The 24,052-nt window shown below is 49.7% G+C and overlaps 1 protein-coding gene across 7 annotated transcripts in view; it reads left to right on the forward strand.

The window, feature by feature from the left end:
• TLK1 (tousled like kinase 1) overlaps positions 1-24,052 on the forward strand; it is a 525,870-nt gene that overhangs the window by 397,949 nt on the left and 103,869 nt on the right. The window contains exon 1 of one of the 7 annotated variants that reach the window (XM_068245539.1): positions 23,064-23,222. The exons of 5 other annotated variants lie outside the window; for them this stretch is intronic. In XM_068245539.1, coding sequence (XP_068101640.1) covers positions 23,192-23,222 — 31 coding nt within the window. In that variant the 5' untranslated portion in view covers positions 23,064-23,191. Of the gene's footprint in view, positions 1-23,063; positions 23,223-24,052 lie in introns of those variants that run through there. One more of the 7 variants, XM_068245540.1, reaches the window with a different exon arrangement.

A 24,052-nucleotide genomic window follows, 5' to 3' on the forward strand; every position in this document is an offset into this window, starting at 1 on the left:
CTACCTGGAGGGGGATGTACAGACTCACTGTACAGTCTCCCACCTTTTCAGTACACCTTGAAAGCGCCCCCGTCTGCGAGGGGCTCAGAGGCTTGCTGCCTGAGCACCTCCAGGCTTGGGTCCCTTTGTAGTGCTGCTGTGAATACGCTGTCAGTTTCAGCCAACTGGCTCATGTCACACGAGGCCAGCGGCTGAAAGGTCTCATCCCTGCGGTCAGAGGAGGGGGAGGAGGCCGGAACCCCCTCCACCTGTTCTGAGCTCGGGTTCTGAGCAGTACAGCTGCGCGGTACTGGTAGCACAGGTACACCTTCAGAATGGCACAGACGGGCATTACTCAAATCATCGTTGCATGCATTAATGACAGTGACAGGCATAGACACATTTTCATTACAGACCGTTTGTACATTAAACACAGGTACAGTTACATCTTCATCACAACAGACAGTTTGTACATCAAACTCAGGTGCCTTTGAAGCAGGCACTATTGAACCGGGTACCCTTGAACTGGGCACATTCAACCCACCTCCCCTTGGTGCTCCCCCAAGTGTATAAAGTACCTGGTGGTGGGTGGAGAGTCCATCTCCTTCCGTGAGCGACGAAGCGGTCGTGGCAGGTTCGTAGTAGGACACAAGCTTGCCCAAATCAGTCCCCAGCAACACAGGGACTGGGAGATCCTTCACAACCCCAACAACCCTTTCTTGGACTCCCACCCCCCAGTCGAGCTTAACTCTCGCGTGGGCTATGTGTAAAAGGGTGCTCTCTACTCCAGTAAGGGCAAGGGATCGGCTGGAGCTGATGCTCTCCTTTGGCACAAGGTGTGAGTGAACTAATGTGATGTCAGCTCCGGTGTCTCGGAATCCGGTGACAACTTTGTCGTTCACTCTAACAGGCTGCTGCTGGTCGGTTCGGTCGCGGATTTTGTTTCCGCGGGCAAACAGAACAAAATCTGATGATCCAGGCTGTGGTTCGCTGGCGGGTTGCCTCTGCTGTGGGTGAGGTGCAGGTGGTACAGGTGCTGCAGGTGCTGGTGGTGTCTGCCTCCGCTCCGGACAGTCGAATTTCATGTGTCCGGGCTGGCGGCAGTAGTGACAGGTGACCTCACCAGGGGCTGCAGGCCTGGGTGCAGCAGCTGCGCTGGGTGGCCTCTGTGGCTGACGGCTCACAGGGGCAGGGGAGTATGCCGGGGTATTGGGCTGACCTCCCCTCCAGCTGGTTGGGACAGTTCTGTGTGTATCAGACACCCGGGTAGTTGTAAAGGTTTCAGCGAGGTCTGCAGCGACAGTTGCTGACGCAGGCTTGCGCTCCAGCACAAACTGTCGTACATCAGCAGGGCAAATGTTCAGAAATTGTTCTAGGACTATCAAGTCCTCCAGGACATCATAAGACCCTTTGGTGAGGCCTAGAGTCCACTGGTGGATTGTGGTGCGCAAGCTGCTGACCACATCTCGATAAGAATCAGAAGACTTTTTCTGCCAGGCCCTGAACTTTTTGCGATAGGCTTCTGGTGTCAGCTGGTATTTGGTAATGATAGCGTCTTTTATAGCAGCATAATCATTATCTTTTTCCGCAGGTAACTCGGCGAAAGCATCAAGCACTTTGTAGCGCAGCAAAGGTGTCAGATGTCTGGCCCACTGGTCTTGGGACAGACGATACTGACGGCACGCTTTTTCAAAAGATCACAAAAACAAGTCAATGTCTGTGTCTTCCTCAATATTAGCAAATTTAAATTTTGCACTTACGGGTGATGCAGCTCCTTCAGCAGGGAGGCTGGGCGGAGAACTCCGGCTGGCTGGGCGGAGAACTCCGGCTGGCCTGTTGCACTTTTGCCACGTTTAGCTCATGCTGTCGTTGGCGCTCCCGTTCTCACTCAGTGGCATTCCTCTCCTCACGCATGTACTGCAGGTACTTGTCCAGGTCAGTCTCCATCAGCTGTCGTAATGCCTGCTGCATTAGCGGATCAGTACAAACGGACAGTCCAGTACTGGCCGGTTCCGGGCGAGTACTTTTAGAAACTGGGATTGGGGTCCACACTGACAGTCTCCTGCGTAACTGTTGTCGCATTGCCCGCAGGTTGGTCAGCCTCTGTACGCCTAGGATCTTCAGCCTCTGGTTCCCCTTGACTTGAGTCAGATGGGTCAGCGTCTACCTCAGCAGACACATCCAGCTCCCGCGGTTGCTGGGTATCCCATTGGAACAAGTCCGTTACCAGGTCCTGGTGTTTCTTGCGGCCAACTTCAATGCCTCTCGCTTGGCAAAGAGTTTGCAGGTCCGCCAGGCACATATTCTTGTACTTCCCGGACATTTCCACGCCAAATAAAATAAAACTTTTGGGGAGAGGTACTGGCTACACAGTCTCTCTGTATATATAAAAAATATATTGCATTTCAGCTACACCAACGAATTAGTTCGTTTCTTGATAGCGCTAGCGCTATCTTAGATACTTTCAGCACAACACAGATCCCAACCACTGCCAAACACTGTCACAGGAGCCCTAGTGGTCAGACCGCAAATTTCCTTCCAATCGGTTTCAGCACACAGACCATGCAAGCTTTGGTCGCGATCTTTGCGCAGAAACCGATAGAAATTTGGGCAGCAGCCTGACCAGAAGGGAGCCTGTGAGGTACGGTAATTACAACTTACACACTATTTCAGGGTATCTGCCACCACCACTGGTATGGGCCAGTGGACCCTACTGACTGACTGACTGACTGCAAATAAAACGGTTAAACACTCTATTCTGTCTAGATATCAACAATAGTAGCGTCTCTTCAGAAGTCTGGGTTCAGTTTGTGCGGCTGAGTAGCAGGGTAGCGGAACAGTTCATTCCCTCTGAGAGATTTTAGGTTTAAACTTATAAAATGCCGTAACTCACAAACGATACAAGTCATATTTAGGTGGATAACAGATTCATACTTGTTGGAAAATACAGATTAATATGACATCAGACATGGCTAGTGCAGCGGGTCAGGTTCCTGAGAAGATTCATACCGCAATAACCGGACTGGCTATTGCGATGAATTTCATTTCAGCACGTTGGTCAGATGTTACCGAATAAGACTATATGATTTTCATAGCTGTGCGATATACGGTTTTCGTATACCGACAGGAAATCATACCACCCATGCTTTCAGATCTGCCGTTCATCGGTGCCATGAAGTCTGGGGTGAAAGTAGGTTTTCAATAGCCCCCTGCTGGGAGGGAAGCCTTCTCTGAATAGAGTCCCCATCTGGTGACTAGAGAGGTAATGAAAAATAAACATTCTCCAGGATACAGGCCTGACCCAAGCTAATTAACACATCAAAAGACATCCTGCATCCAAGTACTGCTAGCCCAGATTGACTGCAGATGCTCCTACACAATCAATCTAGATATAGCATGTCACTGGCAATCGGTGCAATAAACCGACTGTGATTGCGTTCTCGTTTCTCACGGCTGTTCTGTGACACCTCCCCTTCCTGAGGCTGTGTGGGGGTTGTCATCAAGACATCCTCCGTAGCAGCCATTGGCGCTGTTGGGTCTAGTTCCACCTGACACCGGGACAGCCCATCAGCGTTCTGGTTTCAGCTGCCCGCGTTGTGTCGGCCAACCTGGCTGACGGGTCTCGAGCTGCCAGCACACCGGGAAAACCCATTGGAGCCTGCGGCTCGGTTCCCCTGGACAGGTCGCTGTCCGCTCCCCTCAAGTTTGACCCGACATGGACCGTTCTGGACAGGGCGTTTGCGCCACTGCATTCGGATGTGGCATCTGCCAGGCCTGCTGACAACAGGCAGTGAGTTGGGTAGGTCGACAGCCAGCCCACGCAGGGTTTCCCTGCTAAGTGGCTGTGGACCTAAGGGAACCCCGCGGGAATCCCTGGACCTCCCCAGCTCCTGACAGACGGCACATGCTTTGCAGTAGTTTGCTACATCCCTGTTCATCCTGGGCCAATAAAACTGTTTCCGAATACAGGCAAGTGTCTTGCGGACACCTGAGTGCCCTGTCAGAGGATTACCATGTGTGGATTTCAGCACATGTCCCCTGAATGCACCCAGGATCACAAGCCATTTGGTATTCGCATGTGATCTACCTGGAGGGGGATGTACAGACTCACTGTACAGTCTCCCACCTTTCCAGTACACCTTGAAAGCGGCCCCGTCTGCGAGGGGCTCAGAGGCTTGCTGCCTGAGCACCTCCAGGCTTGGGTCCCTTTGTAGTGCTGCTGTGAATACGCTGTCAGTTTCAGCCAACTGGCTCATGTCACACGAGGCCAGCGGCTGAAAGGTCTCATCCCTGCGGTCAGAGGAGGGGGAGGAGGCCGGAACCCCCTCCACCTGTTCTGAGCTCGGGTTCTGAGCAGTACAGCTGCGCGGTACTGGTAGCACAGGTACACCTTCAGAATGGCACAGACGGGCATTACTCAAATCATCGTTGCATGCATTAATGACAGTGACAGGCATAGACACATTTTCATTACAGACCGTTTGTACATTAAACACAGGTACAGTTACATCTTCATCACAACAGACAGTTTGTACATCAAACTCAGGTGCCTTTGAAGCAGGCACTATTGAACCGGGTACCCTTGAACTGGGCACATTCAACCCACCTCCCCCTGGTGCTCCCCCAAGTGTATAAAGTACCTGGCAGCGGGTCAGGTTCCTGAGAAGATTCATACTGCAATGGGCTATTGCAATGAATTTCATATCAGCACGTTGGCCAGATTTTACCGAATAAGACTATATGAATTTCATAGCTGTGCAATATACGTTTTTTGTATACCGACAGGAAATCATACCACCCATGCTTTCAGATCTGCCGTTCATCGGTGCCATGAAGTCTGGGGTGAAAGTAGGTTTTCAATAGCCCCCTGCAGGGAGGGAAGCCTTCTCTGAATAGAGTCCCCATCTGGTGACTAGAGAGGTAATGAAAAATAAACATTCTCCAGGATACAGGTCTGCCCCAAGCTAATTAACACATCAAAATACATCCTGCATCCAAGTACTGCTAGCCCAGATTGACTGCAGATGCTCCCACACAACCAATCTAGATATAGCTCGTCACTGGCAATCGGTGCAATAAACCAACTGCAATTGTGTTCTCGTTTCTCACGGCTGTTCCGTGACAGGGAGCAACAGTTAAAATGGGGGAGGGACACCTTGGGGGCCCCTACAGGCTCTGGGGCCCTGGGGCAATTACCCATTTTTTCCTATGGTAGCTCCGGCCCTGGATATAAGTAGTGCTAATCTTCAGGAGTTGGTCCACTAGATCAGGAAAAATCGGCACAAGATGAGCTCCTGGCAGGTCAGGAGATATTGGTGCAAAAAACAATTGTGCCTCCAGCCAGTGATTGTATAAATGAAAAAGAAAAAGAGGGTTTCCGGGCACCAATTTGCTTAAGTAGTACCTTTAATCTATACTCCCAACACCTTCAAAAACATACATGCAGTAAAGATCAGCCTAACAGCTTTTTCGCAGGATAACCTGCTTCTTCAGAGGCAGCAATACAAAGGTTATCCTGCGAAACAGCTGTTAGGCTGATCTTTACTGCATGTATGTTTTTGAAGGTGTTGGGAGTATAGATTAAAGGTACTACTTAAGCAAATTGGTGCCCGGAAACCCTCTTTTTCTTTTTCATTTATCTAATTTTCAGGAGGGGGGTGCTCAGCAACGAAGGACATCAGAGGAGCAAGGGAGGCCTTATTAGAAAAGTATCTGATTTTGTACTCGAGCTTTAGCTCAGGTACACTTAAAGTCTGAGAAAAAAGCAGTTTAACTTACCTGTTGCTTCATGCAGCCACCTGCAGTCATGCTGTGCCCATGCTGTCCTTCCACGGCCCTCCAGCCAGCAGCGGCGATCCCATCAAAGCTGGCCGGGTGCATGCGCGGACCTGAGCCGTGTGCATCATGATCATGCTTCTGTTGCCAGGAGCATTCTGCACATGTGCAGTAGCGATTCTCCCATGCTGCACATGCGCAGAATGCTGCTGCGCAGGGTGACGCGATGAGGAGGCACATGGCCTTCCAGCTTTAATGGGATCGCCACTGCTGGCTGGAGGGTCGTGGAAGTACTGGGCAGGCATAGGATGGCTGCAGGGTGGTGCAAGAAGCCCCAGGTAAGTATAACTGCGTTTTTATGGTTATTTGTTTGCTTTGTTTTTTTGAGTTTCACATGTTTTAGCACTTTATCACCATGTATGTTTCCTATATATGCAATTTATAGCAAAGGCACTTTACTCAATCTATGAATCCATTTAATTATACTGAGCCCGGGTTTACCTACCCATGAGCTCATTTATGAGATCCCAGTGGTGGTTATTACTGTTATAGCATTTTCAAGGCTTATTTATCACAGATTAGACAGTTATTAGTAAGATAGCATTGGGTTTTATATGGGGATATTTTTTGAATTATCATGGTGTGATTGTACATATGTGTGTATATACTGTAATATATATACCAAATTTAGTGGTGCTATTTTCTGGGTTTCTTTACTCTATGTTTTGTTACAAAATCTAAACTTACAATAGCAGCAAATCACAGGTGGTCAGCCGCTCACACCCGACAGCTGGCAACCTCTTAACACTCTCGCCTCTTCCCTCCCTGACAGCTGACTTGGTCATGTGGACCAAAGGATGTCTGTCCATCTCTAGGAAGGTGTGGCTATGGTCGGAATCACAGTCAGCTTAGCCACAAGATGATATAGACTGCACCATTGCTGGTACATGTGGGGGGGGGGGGGAAGAAAAAATTAATTGCATATGGGCGCATTACTCAGGGAAACTTTCCCATTTCTTTGTATTGCCTTTAAAGAACATCAACAATATCTCTTCTTTGATGCGATTCCCTTAAGCCGCATCTACACGAGTAGATGCGGCCGCGATGCTCCTTATCAATCGAGCCGCTGATGCGGCTCGATTGATAAGATCCGACAGGATGGATCTCCGCACCACCGATTCCCTGCTCGCTCCCCGCGAGGGGACAATGGCAGGGAATCGAGCGGAAGATAAGTGGCGCCGGCGGGGATGAGCTGGCACTCGAATGTGGCGCACGCGTGGCGAGCGGGGACGCGGAGGGCACCCGGAAGAGGCGATCCGGCGGCTAAGGCCCCGTTCACACTTGCGGTTTTGCAAAAACCGCACCGGATGTCCGGACCGCACCGGAGCCGGATCGGACCTGACCTGAACCGTACGGTTCCTGTCCGGATCCGGTCCGGTTGCATACGGTTTTCGTGCGGTATGAACACGGTTGCGGTCCGGATCCGGATTCTTAAAGAGATAACAACCTGTATAAATACCTGGGGTTCTGGGAGGTCAGCAGAAGCTCTGGGGTCATTGTTGGAGACAGCTGGACGTGTGGAGACCATCCTTGGATACAGAGACAGCAGTTGGGACCATGGATCCAGTCATTTTTTACGCTTATTACCTGGGAATTCTCTCCTTCCTGTTGTTTACCTACTACTATGTGGGGAGAAGGCGTGCTCCTCGCAGGAGATGGTGGGTGCACCCTCTACTAGCCAGGAGGCAGAGGAAGGGAGAGTTCCAGGCCCTCTACCGGGACCTCAGACGACACCCACAGAAGTTCTACAGCTACACTCGGATGTCTATTCCCCTGTAAGTATATAGGCCTAAATACACCAACCCCCACCATTCCTAAACACCCCACCCTCACCCCCACAACACCTCATCCCTGTATACCTAGCTAAACACACCACCCTGACCCCCACACCCCTGTATACCTAGCTATACACTACACCCCCACCCTCCACAACACTCCCAAACCTCTGTAAACACACCTCCCCCATCCTCCACCCAACACCTTGTCCCACAACATACTTTACAGCTTCTTCCTTTACATCTCCTGACAGGTTTGATACCCTTTTGGAGATGGTGAAGGATGACCTTAGGAAGAAGGATACCACGTTCAGGAGAGCAGTCACACCACAAGAACAACTACTCATCACACTGAGGTATGTAAAAACAAATTTTTTTATTGCAAAAACAACATTCTTCCAACATGGAAGACAAAAAAATAACATATCTATGGTATAGCCCGGTCAGTTTTAAGGAACACCAACCACCAACTTTGTGCTGGAAGAGTTGTAGGGCATAGCTGCCCAAGTGTCTTTCGGGGACACCAGGCCCTAATAAATTGAAGTGCTTCAAAAACCTAACCACTGGCACAGGACCCTCTGAGCCATGGATGAAGGACACAGGTCAGTGAAAAGGCTAGGCCTCTCACCGACCAGTCAAGGTGTCCTTCACCCATGGCTCCAAGGGTCTTGTGCAAGTGGTTAGGAACAAGAACAAAGTGAGGAGCAAGAGGAACCGATGGCAGAGGTGCATGACTACAGGTGCAGTGCAACAGGCACAAGGTTGTGACCCAGGTAGTGTCTTTCGGGGACACCAGGCCCTAAAATTGAAGTGCTTCAAAAACCTAACCACTGGCACATGACCCTCTGAGCCATGGATGAAGGACACAGGTCAGTGAAAAGGCTAGGCCTCTCACCGACCAGTCAAGGTGTCCTTCATCCATGGCTCCAAGGGTCTTGTGCAAGTGGTTAGGAACAAGAACAAAGTGAGGAGCAAGAGGAACCGATGGCAGAGGTGCATGACTACAGGTGCAGTGCAACAGGCACAAGGTTGTGACCCAGGTAGTGTCTTTCGGGGACACCAGGCCCTAAAATTGAAGTGCTTCAAAAACCTAACCACTGGCACATGACCCTCTGAGCCATGGATGAAGGACACAGGTCAGTGAAAAGGCTAGGCCTCTCACCGACCAGTGAAGGTGTCCTTCACCCATGGCTCCAAGGGTCTTGTGCAAGTGGTTAGGAACAAGAACAAAGTGAGGAGCAAGAGGAATCAAAGGCACAGGTGCAGGACTACAGGTGCAGTGCAACAGGCACAAGGTTGTGACCCAGGTAGTGTCTTTCGGGGACACCAGGCCCTAAAGTTCAAGTCCAGCAAAACCAAAAGTTAAAAAGCCCTGTGATGGTATCCTTCCTTCGAGGATCGGAGGTATTCAGAGGAGCATGTCCAGGAACAATTTGACTTTTTTTCAAATTGTATCGGCACCACTACTAGAAAAGGTGGGAGTTGCTGCCTGGAAATCTGGACTCTCTTGGGTGCTGGTCGTGGATGAGCTGGACCCTGACAGCGGTGGCCCATATTGACTGCCTCTGTAGCCGGTGTACATCTGTGATGATTGCCAGGTGGGCACCGCTGTTGGTTGTGGGGGTCTAAAAATTGGTGGTTGCAATAATGGCGTGTCCATGTGCTGTTTAATCACCTCCAGCAAATTGGAATGGCACGCCATCAGGTTTTGTGAAGGCACCTTTTCAAGATATGGTATTAGAGACATCACAGTGTGAAAACACGGGTGTGCCTGCAATTTCAGTAGTTCCTTGCTTTGTTGATGCATTTGCTGCATCATGTTCTGCAGCTGGCCCACCGACTGATGATGCTGCGCACGCAGTTGGTCGATTTCTCCTCTGTGCATCTCATGCATCATTTTAAGCTCGTCCCTGTAGTGCCCATGTACAGCGTCGAGCTCACATTGCAGTGTAGTGATGTGGGACTTGTACTGCTCCATGATATGGCCCCTGTCCTCATCTTGCAACTGCCGGGTTATGAGAGTTTGGTGGCTCTGAAGAATCCCGAGAAGTCCGGAGACAGCCCCGGACATCTCAGACTCTGTCTCTCTCCTTGTTGGGGGGAGGGTACCTCGACGCCTCACTGGTGTGGTGGTCCTCACTGGTGGTGTGGCAGCATCTTCCCGTCCTCTGGCCTGTGTCGGGGTTGCCCTGCGCGCTGGTTGTGCTGCAGTCTCTCGGTGCTCCTCACTTTGTTCTTGTTCCCCTGGAGCTTCCATAGCGGTCGATTGTGGAGGTTCAGCTTCTTCCACACTCGGTCCTGCAACCTCAACATCCAAGCTCTCTTCTGCCAAGTCATCATCAAAGGACGGAGTTGTGATTAAGGACTCCCTCCTCCTACTCCTCGCCTCGGGGCAATAGGTTACATCGGCGACGTCATCATCCACCAAGCTCTCCTCACTGCTGAACCGTGCCTCCTGGGTCGGTTCCTCTTGCTCCAAATTGTCTTCAGTCCTGTAGATAAAAAAAATATTTATTGGTGTGCCAAACAGCATGTGGCGTCAATTCACAGAGCTAGCAAACACTAGCAATCACTTTATCACCAGTTTCTACCCAACATTTGATAAAGCTTGTGAGAAAAGTTCGCTAGCCATGGGAATTGAGGCCATAGCAATACATGGCCGAAGTCATGGTAATGAGCTCTCAGTTCCTGCCCACAGTAGTGGTACTTACAGTCTAGGTTCCAGGCTTGCATTGATGAAAGACAATTGCTTGGCAAATTGGTAGTCTTTTTGTCGCCTTCCCCCGCCACTGCCACTTCGTTCGGCAAGTTTTTTCTTCCGTAGCCATTTCACATATGCATCCCGTATATTGCGCCACCTTGTCTTGTACCTTTCTCCTGTAACGACATGAAAAATTGATTTCGATTATTTCTCTTGTAGGTACATCGCAACTGGACAAACATATACATCGCTACATTTCACATTTCGTATTGGGAAGAGCACGGTGGCAGGCATCGTCGTGAGGACTTCGAGGATCCTTTGGACGCGACTGAGGGCCAGATACATGCCTGTGCCGGACACCACGAAATGGGAGGAGATCGCCCAGGGCTTCTGGACCGAGTGCAAGTTTCCTAATTGTGTTGGCGCACTGGATGGGAAACACATCCGGATTCAGAAACCCGTGGGGAGTGGCAGCCATTATTTCAACTATAAAAAATACTTCAGCATTGTTCTAATGGCAGTGGCAGATGCGGACTACAAGTTTGTGTACGTGGATGTGGGGTCGTACGGTAGTTCCAATGACTCTGGAATTTTCCAGCGTACGACCCTTTGCCGGCTGATGGAGGAAGGCAGACTGCGTCTCCCCCGTGACAGACCCTGGCCTGGGACAAGGGCACCGGCCTACCCCTATGTGTTTGTGGGGGACGAGGCCTTCGCCCTGTCCGACCATGTAATGCGTCCGTACCCAGACAGGGGACTTGATGCCAGCCAGCTACACTTCAATGCTCGGTTGAGCCGTGCAAGGAGAATGGTGGAGTGCACATTTGGGATCCTGGTGTCAAAGTGGAGGGTGTTCCACACGCCCATGCTGCTGAAACCGGGCAACGCAGTTGTCGTGGTGAAGGCAGCATGCATCCTCCACAACTTTGTGCGGCAGGAGGAAAGAGAGACTCCGGAACCCCCGAATGTGCTTCCACTAATGCCCCTGCGGAGGTATGCAACCAGGCCAAGGGTAGTGTCACTGCGGAACAGGGACCAACTGAGACTTTATTTTACCACACCACCTGGACGAGGGTGAATGTTTGGTTTTTAATTTGTTTTGTTGAAATGTGTTTATTTTGGAGTTTCAAGTTTGAGTGATTTTAAATGTATTAATTTTTTACAATAAATTGATGTATAATAATTGGTCATTGTGTATGTTTTATGTGCACAGGTGGGGTACATCGCAGGTGGGTGGGATACATCACAGGTGGGTGGGATACAGCACAGGTGGGTGGGATACAGCACAGGTGGGGTACAGGTGGGTGGGATACATCACAGGTGGGTGGGATACAGCACAGGTTGGGTACAGGTGGGTGGGATACATCACAGGTGGGATACATCACAGGTGGGGTAGAGGTGGGTGGGATACATCACAGGTGGGGTAGAGGTGGGTGGGATACATCACAGGTGGGGTACTGGTGGGTGGGATACATCACAGGTGGGATACATCACAGGTGGGGTACAGGTGGGTGGGATACATCACAGGTGGGGTAGAGGTGGGTGGGATACATCACAGGTGGGGTACTGGTGGGTGGGATACATCACAGGTGGGATACATCACAGGTGGGGTACAGGTGGGTGTGATACATCACAGGTGGGTGGGATACAGCACAGGTGGGGTACAGGTGGGTGGGATACATCACAGGTGGGATACATCACAGGTGGGGTACAGGTGGGTGGGATACATCACAGGTGGGGTAGAGGTGGGTGGGATACATCACAGGTGGGGTACAGGTGGGTGGGATACATCACAGGTGGGGTACAGGTGGGTGGGATACATCACAGGTGGGATACATCACAGGTGGGGTAGAGGTGGGTGGGATACATCACAGGTGGGGTAGAGGTGGGTGGGATACATCACAGGTGGGGTAGAGGTGGGTGGGATACATCACAGGTGGGGTAGAGGTGGGTGGGATACATCACAGGTGGGGTAGAGGTGGGTGGGATACATCACAGGTGGGGTACTGGTGGGTGGGATACATCACAGGTGGGGTACAGGTGGGTGGGATACATCACAGGTGGGGTACAGGTGGGTGTGATACATCACAGGTGGGTGGGATACAGCACAGGTGGGGTACAGGTGGGTGGGATACATCACAGGTGGGTGGGATACAGCACAGGTGGGGTACAGGTGGGTGGGATACATCACAGGTGGGATACATCACAGGTGGGGTACAGGTGGGTGGGATACATCACAGGTGGGGTACTGGTGGGTGGGATACATCACAGGTGGGATACATCACAGGTGGGGTACAGGTGGGTGGGATACATCACAGGTGGGGTAGAGGTGGGTGGGATACATCACAGGTGGGGTACAGGTGGGTGGGATACATCACAGGTGGGATACATCACAGGTGGGGTACAGGTGGGTGTGATACATCACAGGTGGGTGGGATACAGCACAGGTGGGGTACAGGTGGGTGGGATACATCACAGGTGGGATACATCACAGGTGGGGTACAGGTGGGTGGGATACATCACAGGTGGGGTAGAGGTGGGTGGGATACATCACAGGTGGGGTACTGGTGGGTGGGATACATCACAGGTGGGATACATCACAGGTGGGGTACAGGTGGGTGTGATACATCACAGGTGGGTGGGATACAGCACAGGTGGGGTACAGGTGGGTGGGCCACGGGTGGGTGGGCCACGGGTGGGTGGGCAACACGTGGGTGACACAAATCCATAGCAAAAGTTGAATACATCACAAGCTTAAACCACAAGCCCCCCCCAAAAAACTTCTAGTCAACATACCCTCTGTGCCTTGCTGTCTCTTGCTCAAGTTCTCAAAGTCCTCCACATACAGCTTGGCAATTTTTTTCCACAGGCCTCTGCATTTTTTGATGTTGCTGTGGTCCGCATCCCCCTTGTCCCACAGGGCTGGTACCTGCTGCACCTGTAGGATGAGGTCTTCTGATGTGTAGGGCCTCACCCCCTCGCTATCAGACAGATCCTGCTCCATATTGCTGCCAAAGAGCTCCAGCATGAAGTCACTGCTGCTCCACTCTGTGAACGCTGGTGCCATGTGGTCCCCATCCAAAATGGCCACCATACCATAGAGTCAGCATAGGAAGTGTGGTACAACATCCGGTTTTTATAGCCAGTGTGTTGTGCGCTCTCCGGTTCTCATTGGTTTCCATTGGCCGGATGCAACATTCCGGCTCCGGTCCGGATACGTCAGCCGGACCAGCCGGACCAAAAAATAGCGCATGTTGGAACGGACGCCGGAGTCCGGATCCGGTCCGGCTCCGGTCCGGACGAAACGGACGCATGTGAACGGTCGCATAGACTTTCATTGCTATGCCGTGCGTCCGTTTCGTCCGGTCCGCATGCGGTCTGGCTCCGGCACGGCTCCGGCACGGCGATTCCGGATAGCAGCCGCTAATGTGAACCGGGCCTTATCGAGCCACCGGATCGCAGCCTCATCTACCCGTGTAGATGAGGCTTTACTGCTCTTCCTGGTCGTCTTGGGAATGCCCTGGTTGCAACAGCACATTATCTAATAGTGATCTGGTCCTCAGGAGAAATTCAATTCCAATTATCGTATTGCCAACAGTCCTATCAACCTCGACCTAGGTTTGGTCAAATCCTATTTGCCACTGCCAAAAGAATGGACCCGTTCCCCCTCCCCGCTGATGTGTGGCCATGCTTTCCCCTCATGCTGTGACCCCTCCAGCCCCCCAAAATGGGCCTGAACAGCCCACAGAGGGGCCCTGGGCCCCCCTGCAGTACAAGGGCTGCAGTTCCTATTTTTACGCCACTGGCCCTAGACTACAATAAATGTACTACTTGATATAGACATATGACTATGGTAGGGATTCGATTGTGAGCTCCTCTGAGGGACAGTTAAGCGACCAGACAATATATACTCTGTATACTCTGTACAGCGCTGCAAAAGATGTTGGCACAGAATAAATACTGTATAATAATAATACTCTTCCATGTCTGAGGCCAGAGCAAGCATCTTCTTTGTGGAAAATAAGGATATGTCTCTACAACCTTGTATTGACAATAAACACTTTAACTAAACCCTGATTAAAATTGCTTCCCTTTACCTATTTTCCAGGACTTATTTCAGAGGCTCAGAAGGGCTAAAATATATACTAAATTGTATCTTCAGTGGGGCTTACATCATAGTTCAAATCAGAGTTAGTGGTGAGTGGAAGATGGCCATCAGATCCTTCTTTATCCACTTTAAATAATCAAGGAAGCAGGTATACCGCTGCACTCCAATACAGACAGAGCTGGACCTGGGCAACCACCCCGCAGTTCAAGGAAAAGAAGAAGGGTCCGCTTCAATGCCACATCAGGTTTATTAGGGACAGACTTATCCCAGGACAGCACTAGGAACACTTAGCTGACATGTTTCGGACCTCAAATGGTCCTTAATCATAGCACTATAGTCCTTAATCATAATGTCAGCTAAGTGTTCCTAGTGCTGTCCTGGGATAAGTCCCTAATAAACCTGATGTGGCATTGAAGCGGACCCTTCCACTTTAAATACACAGCCAGGGGCGTAGCAATAGGGGGTGCAGAGGTAGCAACCGCATCAGGGTCCTTGGGCCAGAGGGCCTCCCTCAACTGTAGTATTAGCTCTCTATTGGTCCTGTGCTCATAATAATCACTTCTATAGATACTTTGGATAGTGGTAATCATTAACAAATTGCTCCCCATCCCCTTCTTGCTCCTCTGACACTGTAGTTGCCATTGGCAGGTTTTAGTGCGCTGTATCAATAGTTATATATATAGTGCATGGGGGGAGGGGGGGCCCAATGTAAAACTTGCATCAGGGCCCACAGCTCCTTAGCTACGCCACTGTACACAGCAATGACTTTTAGCCTATATAACAACCTGGCGAAATATCTGACATAAAACATCTTCAGGGACCTGATGCATGACAGCTTCCTGGACTGATGCTTTATTGATAGTTGTTTATGTAGATAATATTCTGAATTTCCCTCTTCTGATGATGCCCATACAACCTATGTGGGGAAGTTACTTAACGCTCAATGTGAAACCAGGAATGAAAGAATCAAAAATGGAAGTTTGATTAAAAAATCTCCCAGTTTTTGAGAATCTATATTTCTGCTGATCGGTTGGCCATGGACCTCCAGAACTCTCCATGGTTCTTCAATTTTCAGTTCATACCAAAAATAAGGAGTTCAATTAAGAGTGTAGCAACAAATTATGAGCCCGCAAATTAAAACTCTGATTGGGCTTCCCAACGTTCACATCCCTTTCCCCGTTTCCCCTTGGCAACCCCTGCAACCTGATGGCCTATTTGCCAGGGGTCATATAACTAGTGTGGCCATCATGATTCCCCCAACCTATAACAAGTCTAACCAACCACACCTGATCTGGAGGAGAGAACTCTACATCAGAGGCAGAGAAGATAAGTTCTTGGGGCTCCCCATAGCTCTTTGACCACCCTGTGAATACAGGGACTGCTCCTATATCGTTATGTCCTTGGATTCAACACTTTATTCGTTTTGCGAACTTCTATATGAAGGTCAAAAAAAAATATGAACTTCCTTAAATGTAGCTCGCATCACAGTTGTGGTAGCGGGCTACTGCGCATGCATTGGAATGCACCTCTCTGGATTGCACTCCCATAGATGGGAACATTATGCATTGGCCAAGTTCACAAAGAGTTATATACTGCCCAAGAGCAAAATACTACTGGCCACCGCAGCGTAATCAAGAGATGCATTTGTAGTTTTTTCGGAGTGGACAGTGGTGACCTGGAGAGCAGTGGAACTACAGCGAGGGACCTGATAGACTGCTTGGGGTTGGAAGAAGCCCCAGGTAAGTAAATCTAATATTCCCTTCCCCCCAGGTCGGATATCTTTTTAGGGCTGGATGGTTCACACTGAGGGCGATTGCCAGCCACCGACAAAGTGCTAGTGCAGTGTCACATTGTGAGGGTGTTCTCACCTCAGCGTTTTGATTTTTAGAAAAATTGAAATCTTGCAGCCTGTGCCATTTACAGAGCAATTCTGCTTAAAGGAAAAACGCACATTCCTTTAAAAATCACTCTGAAAAATGCATAGCAAAATTGCAATTGCCTAGCGATTGCATTTTGCAGTGTGAACTAAGCCTAATGGCTCTTGCACACTAGCTGCGCTGTGTTTCTGCAGCCCTTCAAAAAAAATCAATTTCCATTCACTTGAATGAGAATCGTGGCAAAAGGTTTTCAAAACGCAACAGAAACGCAAACGCAGAGAGTCATATGCTGGAAAATCTACCACCCCCCATTTCAAAAGATGAAACCACCAGACAAGAAGACATTCTGAGATGCTTTTAGGACAGCAGGCAAATACACCACACACAAAGCACTACATTATCTTTGTGACTTTTCACTAAAAAATTGATGTGTTTTAACTAATCAGTTGTTACATAACAGTGCATAATTGAGCCATAGGGAAACATAGACTTTACCTCCACCTGAGCTGCACAACAGTTGTCCGTTTATAAATAAAAGGAACAGATGCAGTGTAAAAGGAGCCTTAAAGAGAAACTCCGACCAAGAATTGAACTTTATCCCAATCAGTAGCTGATACCCCCTTTTATATGAGAAATCTATTCCTTTTCACAAACAGACCATCAGGGGGCGCTGTATGGCTGATATTGTGGTGAAACCCCTCCCACAAGAAACAAGAAAAGTACGTACTCTTGGCAGTTTCCTGTCTGTGAACTTTGCTGCATTGTGAGAAATAGCTGTTTACAGCAGTTTCCAACTGCCAAAAAAGCATGCAGCAGCTACATCACCTGCCCACAGTAAGGCCCGGTTCACATTAGCCTTCGCTATCCGGATTTTCCGGATCTGATCCGGACCGCATACTGTACAAACGGAACGTACAGTATGTTCCGCATAGCAATGTAAAGGCTATGCGGACGTTCACACGTGTCCGTTCCGTACAGTACGGAGCCAGATCGGATCCGGACTCTTTTCCAACATGCGCTATTTTTTGGGTCCGGATCTCCGTCCGACGCACCCGGACCGGAGCCGGACCTGAGCCTGACAGCACCATCAGGAACACAGAAACCAATGGGAAACGGATGGCACAGAACACACTGCCTACAAAAACCTGAAGTTCTACCCCACTTCCTATGCGTATCCAAGCGGCCATTTCGGATGGGGACACATGGGCCAAGCATGTCTGGAGTGGAGCAACAGTGACAGACATGCTGGAGCTGTTTGGCAGAATGTCGGAGGTGGAGGTGAGGCCTACAGCGGAGGAACCTTATTCTACAGGTGCACCAGGTGCACCTTCTGCTGACCCCAACATTTTTTTTTTAAATTTCGCTATTTTTTGCCCATGGATCCGGATGGCAGCTTGATGCATGCCTGATACAAACGGACCGGATCCGGATCGGAACCGTACGGTTCTGATCAGGATCAGGTCAGGATCCGATCAGGATCCAGTCCGTTTACTTGCCAAAACGCAAGTGTGAACGGGGCCTAAAAATGGCACCATGTAATAAATGTCAGAATGTAAATCAGGGATTTAAAAGATTTTACAATGGGCAAACACTGACTAAATCATTTATACATAATTATTGTAAAAATTAAGCACTTTTTTTATTACATTATATTCACTGGAGTTCCTCTCTGAAAAACCCATGCGCTTTAACTGATCAGTTGTTCCATAACAGTCCATTGTTAAAAACCTTTCGGTTAAAATGCGTATGATGTGGACTGAGCCATAGGAAAACATGGACATTCAGTTATAGCTGACAGCAACTGATTTAGGGTCTTTTTACACTATGTCAGTTGCTGTGAACCTAGCCTAAGGGCCCGTTCACACTTGTAATCGCAGAACGCCGGCGATTAGCGCGGAAAAATCACTGGACACTGTGCCGGTTTTGGAGCAATCACGATTAGCGTGCTCTGCATGCAAATCACGATCGCTAATCGCGGAACGCTCGTTGCGGTTATCGCTCACTGCAACTGTGGCAGTGAGAACACTGCCACTCGCTACATTGTGTAGCGTTTTTTGCTAAACCGCTAGCGGTTTGGCGTGAGCAGGAATCGCGCGATTCCTGCTCAGGTGAGAACGGGCCCTAAGGCCTTGTTTCCGTCTATGCGCTTCTGTCCGCTTCCGTCCACTTTTCATCAAAATGTATCAATCTGTAACATTGATGTGCTGATAAAAAGCGGACAGAAGCGCACAGATGGAAACAAGGGGCTAAGGGCCCGTTTCCACTAGGGTTGCAACGGTAAAAAAACATGGCACGACAGCATTACGGTATAATACAATTATTTGGACCCCCCTTAAATTAAATTATGTGCCCCCCACCCCAGTGTGGGGTGTCCCACTCCCTCGGCATACATATGATTAAGCCGCCGGGAGATTTGGGTGCTCGGTAAAACTGTAAAAAGGCTCACCCTGCTCCTGCATAAGTCTTGGTGGTGTTAGGGATATGTGTAGCCAGTAGTAGGTGGCCGCAGCATAGGTAGCCAGGGATTGGTGTAGCCAGTAATAGGTGGCCGCAGCATAGGTAGCCAGGGATAGATGTAGCCAGTAGTAGGTGGCCGCAGCATAATTAGCCAGGGATAGGTGTAGCCAGTAGTAGGTGGCCGCAGCATAATTAGCCAGGGATAGGTGTAGCCAGTAGTAGGTGGCCGCAGCATAGGTAGCCAGGGATAGGTGTAGCCAGTAGTAGGTGGCCGCAGCATAGGTAGCCAGGGATAGGTGTAGTCAGTAGTAGATGGCCGTAGCATAGGTAGCCACTAGCCAGGGATAGGTGTAGCCAGTAATAGGTGGCTGCAGCATAAGAAGCAAGGGATAGGTGTAGCCAGTAGTAGGTGGCCACAGCATAGGTAGCCAGGGATAGGTGTAGTCAGTAGAAGGTGGCCGCAGCATAAGTAGCCAGGGATAGGTGTAGCCAGTAGTATATGGCCATAGCATAGGTAGCCACTAGCCAGGGATAGGTGTAGCCAGTAATAGGTGGCTGCAGCATAAGTAGCCAGGGATAGGTGTAGCCAGTAGTAGGTGGCCACAGCATAGGTAGCCAGGGATAGGTTTAGTCAGTAGAAGGTGGCCGCAGCATAAGTAGCCAGGGATAGGTGTAGCCAGTAGTAGATGGCCGTAGCATAGGTAGCCACTAGCCAGGGATAGGTGTAGCCAGTAATAGGTGGCTGCAGCATAAGTAGCCAGGGATAGGTGTAGCCAGTAGTAGGTGGCCACAGCAAGGTAGCCAGGGAAAGGTGTAGCCAGTAGAAGGTGGCCGCAGCATAAGTAGCCATGGATAGGTGTAGCCAGGATAGGTGCCTGCAGTATAGACAGCCAGGGGGGCGCAGCGGCAGGGATAAATAAATACTCAGCCAGGTCCTCCACACTGTACTGGCTTCATTCTTCTTTCTGTGCTTGCATCATCTCCTGTGCTTGCATCATCTCCTTGTAATAGTGCCCAGGGGGCGCTGTTTCAGGGAAATAGGACAAGAACAGGAAGTAGAATGAAGCCAGCACAGCCTGGAGGACCTGGCTGCCGGCAAGTGAGTATTTATTTATCCCAGCCGCTATGTCGCCCCGCCCTGAAAACCGGTAAAACGAGATTGTGCATAGTATGATTACCACGCCCAATCAAACTGCGGTATACCATCATACCGGTATACCGCGGCAACCCTAGTTTCCACTACACCTGGTGCAATGCGGCTACATAAACCGACGCATTGCACCGCGGCCGAACTGAAACCAATGCACGGCAATGGAAAAGATTCCATTGCGTGCTGGTTATGCAGAGCGGTGCAGAGCGATCAGAGAAACTGCAGCATGCTGCAGATCCTCGCACAGCCACATCCATGTCCCGTCTCCTCCTATTCACTTCCGCATTGGGAGATGTGGAAGTTTCCGAGATAGGTTTATATAATCTTTCTCTGGTATCAGCGGGGCTTGGGGGCTGCCATTTGGCACAGAGGTAGTTCTGGGGGTCCCCTCCCTACTCTGAAAATTTGGGGAGTGTAGCAGGGGTGGAAGCGGAGATATTTCGGAGGTATTATAGTAAAGTTCCCACTGAGCTTGCGTGATACTCACTGGGGAAAGCAGCTGCGGGGAAGCATGCTCAGACATAACACTCGCTCTTGTGCGCAAGCATGCGCAGAAGTGCCGATTGTTGTGACTGAGCCAGATTACCGGAACTGATGCCAAGCGAACTGAGGCACTCAAAAGGATGGCGAGGAACACATCACTGCTCATGGAGCTGGAGGAAGCATCGGGTAAGTATAAAATCTTTTAGTGTTCTCGTCTCAGGTACACTTTAAAGGGACTCTGAGCACCTCTCATGGGCATGCCTTTAAGACTCCAACCAGTACTGCAAAGTACTTAAAGATGCATACATTCTGTAGCTTGTGTTCTCCTCTTTCATTTGATGCCTGAATCATTCTACACCAAATAGTTTTTATTTGATTTCAATTTAAAAATTGCGGCTGCCATCTTGGCTATGTTATAACTTCCGGGTCACTCCTGTCTTCTCTGTTAGAGAAGTGCATCACTGAATGAAGCAGAAAGTGGAAGTGACACACATGGCCATTGCAAGAGGCTCCTCCAGAGGGGTTATAGCATGACTTTGTTGGAAGTCATCGGGCTTAAAGGGATACTGTAGGGGGGTCGGGGGAAAATTAGCTGAACTTACCCGGGGCTTCTAATGGTCCCCCGCAGACATCCTGTGTTGGCGCAGCCACTCACCGATGCTCCGGCCCCGCCTCCAGTTCACTTCTGGAATTTCTGACTTTAAAGTCAGAAAACCACTGCGCCTGCGTTGCCATGTCCTCACTCCCGCTGATGTCACCAGGAGTGTACTGCGCAGACACAGACCATACTGGGCCTGCGCTGTGCGCTCTTGATGACATCAGCGGGATCGAGGACACGGCAACGCAGGCGCAGTGGTTTTCAGACTTTAAAGTCTGAAATTCCAGAAGTGAACCGGAGGCGGGGCCGGAGCATCGGTGAGTGGCTGCGCCAACACAGGATGTCTGCGGGGGACCGTTAGAAGCCCCGGGTAAGTTCAACTCATTTTCCCCTGACCCCCCCTACAGTATCCCTTTAAAGGCATGCTTATGAGAGGTGCTTGGAGTGCCTTTAAGAAGGCAAAATTCTGTTTTGCATAGCATTTTAGTAAGAGGGCTTTTTGATCCTTTGTAGCCCCTTACACACTCCTAGGAGTTCTGGTTCACCATGAGCTTGCTGGGCAATCTGTCACTATTAAAGGGGTTCTGTGTTCCTTTTTAAAAACAAAAACTGACACTTACCTGGGGCTTCTACCAGCGCCTGCAGCTGTCACGTGCTCTCGCTGTCCTCTACGAGCCTCCGTTCCCTGCCGCCGGTCCCCGTGTAATTATTCATCTAACTAGTCGAATGCAACTGCACAACCGCGCACACCCTAGCTCCCGCTCATGTCTCCGGGAGCTTACTGCGCAGGCGTAGTACGAAAAAACTTTGTACTGCGCCTGCGCAGGAAGCTCCCGGAGACGCGAGCGAGGACGTGCATGGCCACGCAGTTGCATTTGTCTAGGTCACCGTTTAATTATTCATCTAACTAGACAAATGCAACTGCACCTGTGTGGCAGCGCACATCCTTGTTCCTGCTTGCGTCTCCAGGAGCTTCCTGTGCAGTATGAAGTTTTCTCAAACTGCACCTGCGCAGTAAGCTCCCAGAGACACAAGGATGGCGCGGGCACATGACAGCTGCAGGAGGCTGGTAGAAGCCCCAGGTGTCAGTTTTTGTTTTTAAAAAGGAACACAGAACCCCTTTAAATGTATATAACAACCTGTTTCTAAAATGAGTCTAGCGCCTTTATTAAATATATGTAACGGGGGTAGTAATAGGGGGTGCAGAGGTAGTGACCGCATCGGAGGCCTTGGGCCAGAGGGGCCCCCCTCAACTACAGTAATCGCTCTTTATTGGTCCTGTGCTCATAATAATTACTTCTATAGGTACTTTGAATAGTAGTAATCATTAACAAACTGTTCCCCACCCGCTTCTTGCACCTCTGACACTGTAGTTGCCATTGACAGGTTTTGGTGCTCCATACAGTGTTGCCAACTCATCCCTTTAATTACTGACACATATGAATTATACAGGTTTTGGGGCTAGGTAGATACAGGCAAGGCACTGATTATGTGCAAATAGCCCCAGAACCTGTATAACTTAGATGTGTCAGTAATTATAGGGGTGAGTTGGCAACACTGGCTCCATATCAATTATTATGTACAGTGCTTGGGGGGGGGGCCTTTGTGAAACTTGCATCGGGGCCCACAGCTCCTTAGCTACCCCACTATGTAAAATGTAATTCTGTATGAAGGCACGCTGATGCTGAACCAGAGAAAAAACCGTCTGGTTATGTATTTTTTCCCTTCGTGGAATATCACATGATGCTCCAGCCTGTACACTTTTAACACTATAAAGTTTTAGCTAGTATTAATAGAGGTGTAAAGTCATATAAAATGTAGCAATGCATTAATACGCTCCCGATATAGCCCTCTTTGTGTGTTTTGAATTCCTAGCCTTACATATGCCACCCAGAAGAATGCAGCGAGTCTGCCTGAAAAGGAGCTAAGAAGAGCAGGCAGAGGGAGAGAGAAGAAATGATGGAGAAGCCTAGAGCGGCGCATGCGCGCTGTATTCCACTTCGCGGGCACGCGCACTCTCTCCCCCGGAGTTCTTCCCAATAGTTGGAGGGGGGAAGCGCGGCGCATGCGCGGGGAAGTCTCGCGTCACCAGTAATTGGTGGCGACGCGAGACTTGCCGGCGCATGCTCGGTCCCCGAATGGTGAGTCCCCGAGAGGTGCCGGTACTGAGTACCGTCGAGGACCGGCAGAGATAAGGCGCCCGTGTGTATGTAGAATTCGGTGCACATATGCTCTTGTGGCTGGGCATCGATCTGAACGGTGGGTGCTGGCTGACGATCTCTCCCTGACAACTGGGGAAGTCTGAAGTTTGCATTTGACACTTTTTGCAAGCTGGAAATGCAGAGTGTTCCTATAGTACGTGCAGTCATTAGTGTACAGGAGGCCTGAGGCTGGGGCCCAGTGCCCGGCCTCCTCCTCCTTCTCTGATGCTTTACAAGATGTGTCACATTGACTGTGACCTGCTCTGACTGCCAGGCTAGGCCAGGCTTAAAGGGCGAGTAGTCAGTGGACAGAGCTGTGCATTTATGTAGGTAGACACTGAGCAACAGTGCAGGGGGATGCATGCAATGGCAAGCCTGTCTGCAGCACCCTTTGCTGTCCATTGGCCACCTGAGCCAAAGGAAGTGCTCTGCTGTCATGGGGAAGGTGGGGAGGTGGTCAAAATTGAAGGGATGCTTTATGAAAAAAATGTCACTGTCTATTATGCTCTGTACAACACCAATTTTGCAGCTTAAAAAGTTTTTTTTTAATTTTTATTTTCCTACAAGTGGTATGCTGCAGAAATGCATTATGTATTCATGTAGTACGTTTTAGCCGTATGTTACGTTTGTTTTAAAACTTTGAGTATAGTTTAACTGTATCTAATGCAATTTTTTAATCTTCTACATATTTTTTTTTTTTTACTATGCATAGTGTATCATCAGGCTTATTTTCAAAATAATGTCATTATTGTAGCATGCTTAATGGTAAGGATATTGGATGTACATGTTACTGGGTAACTGTAGAAATTAGAAAATAATTAAACTTTTCTGTAGATTGGTGATCTACAGATTGATTATAAGCAGAATTAGTGGGGGTAGAACTGGATT

Source organism: Hyperolius riggenbachi, chromosome 7 (genome assembly GCF_040937935.1).
Source record: "Hyperolius riggenbachi isolate aHypRig1 chromosome 7, aHypRig1.pri, whole genome shotgun sequence".
Taxonomy (NCBI): domain Eukaryota; kingdom Metazoa; phylum Chordata; class Amphibia; order Anura; family Hyperoliidae; genus Hyperolius; species Hyperolius riggenbachi.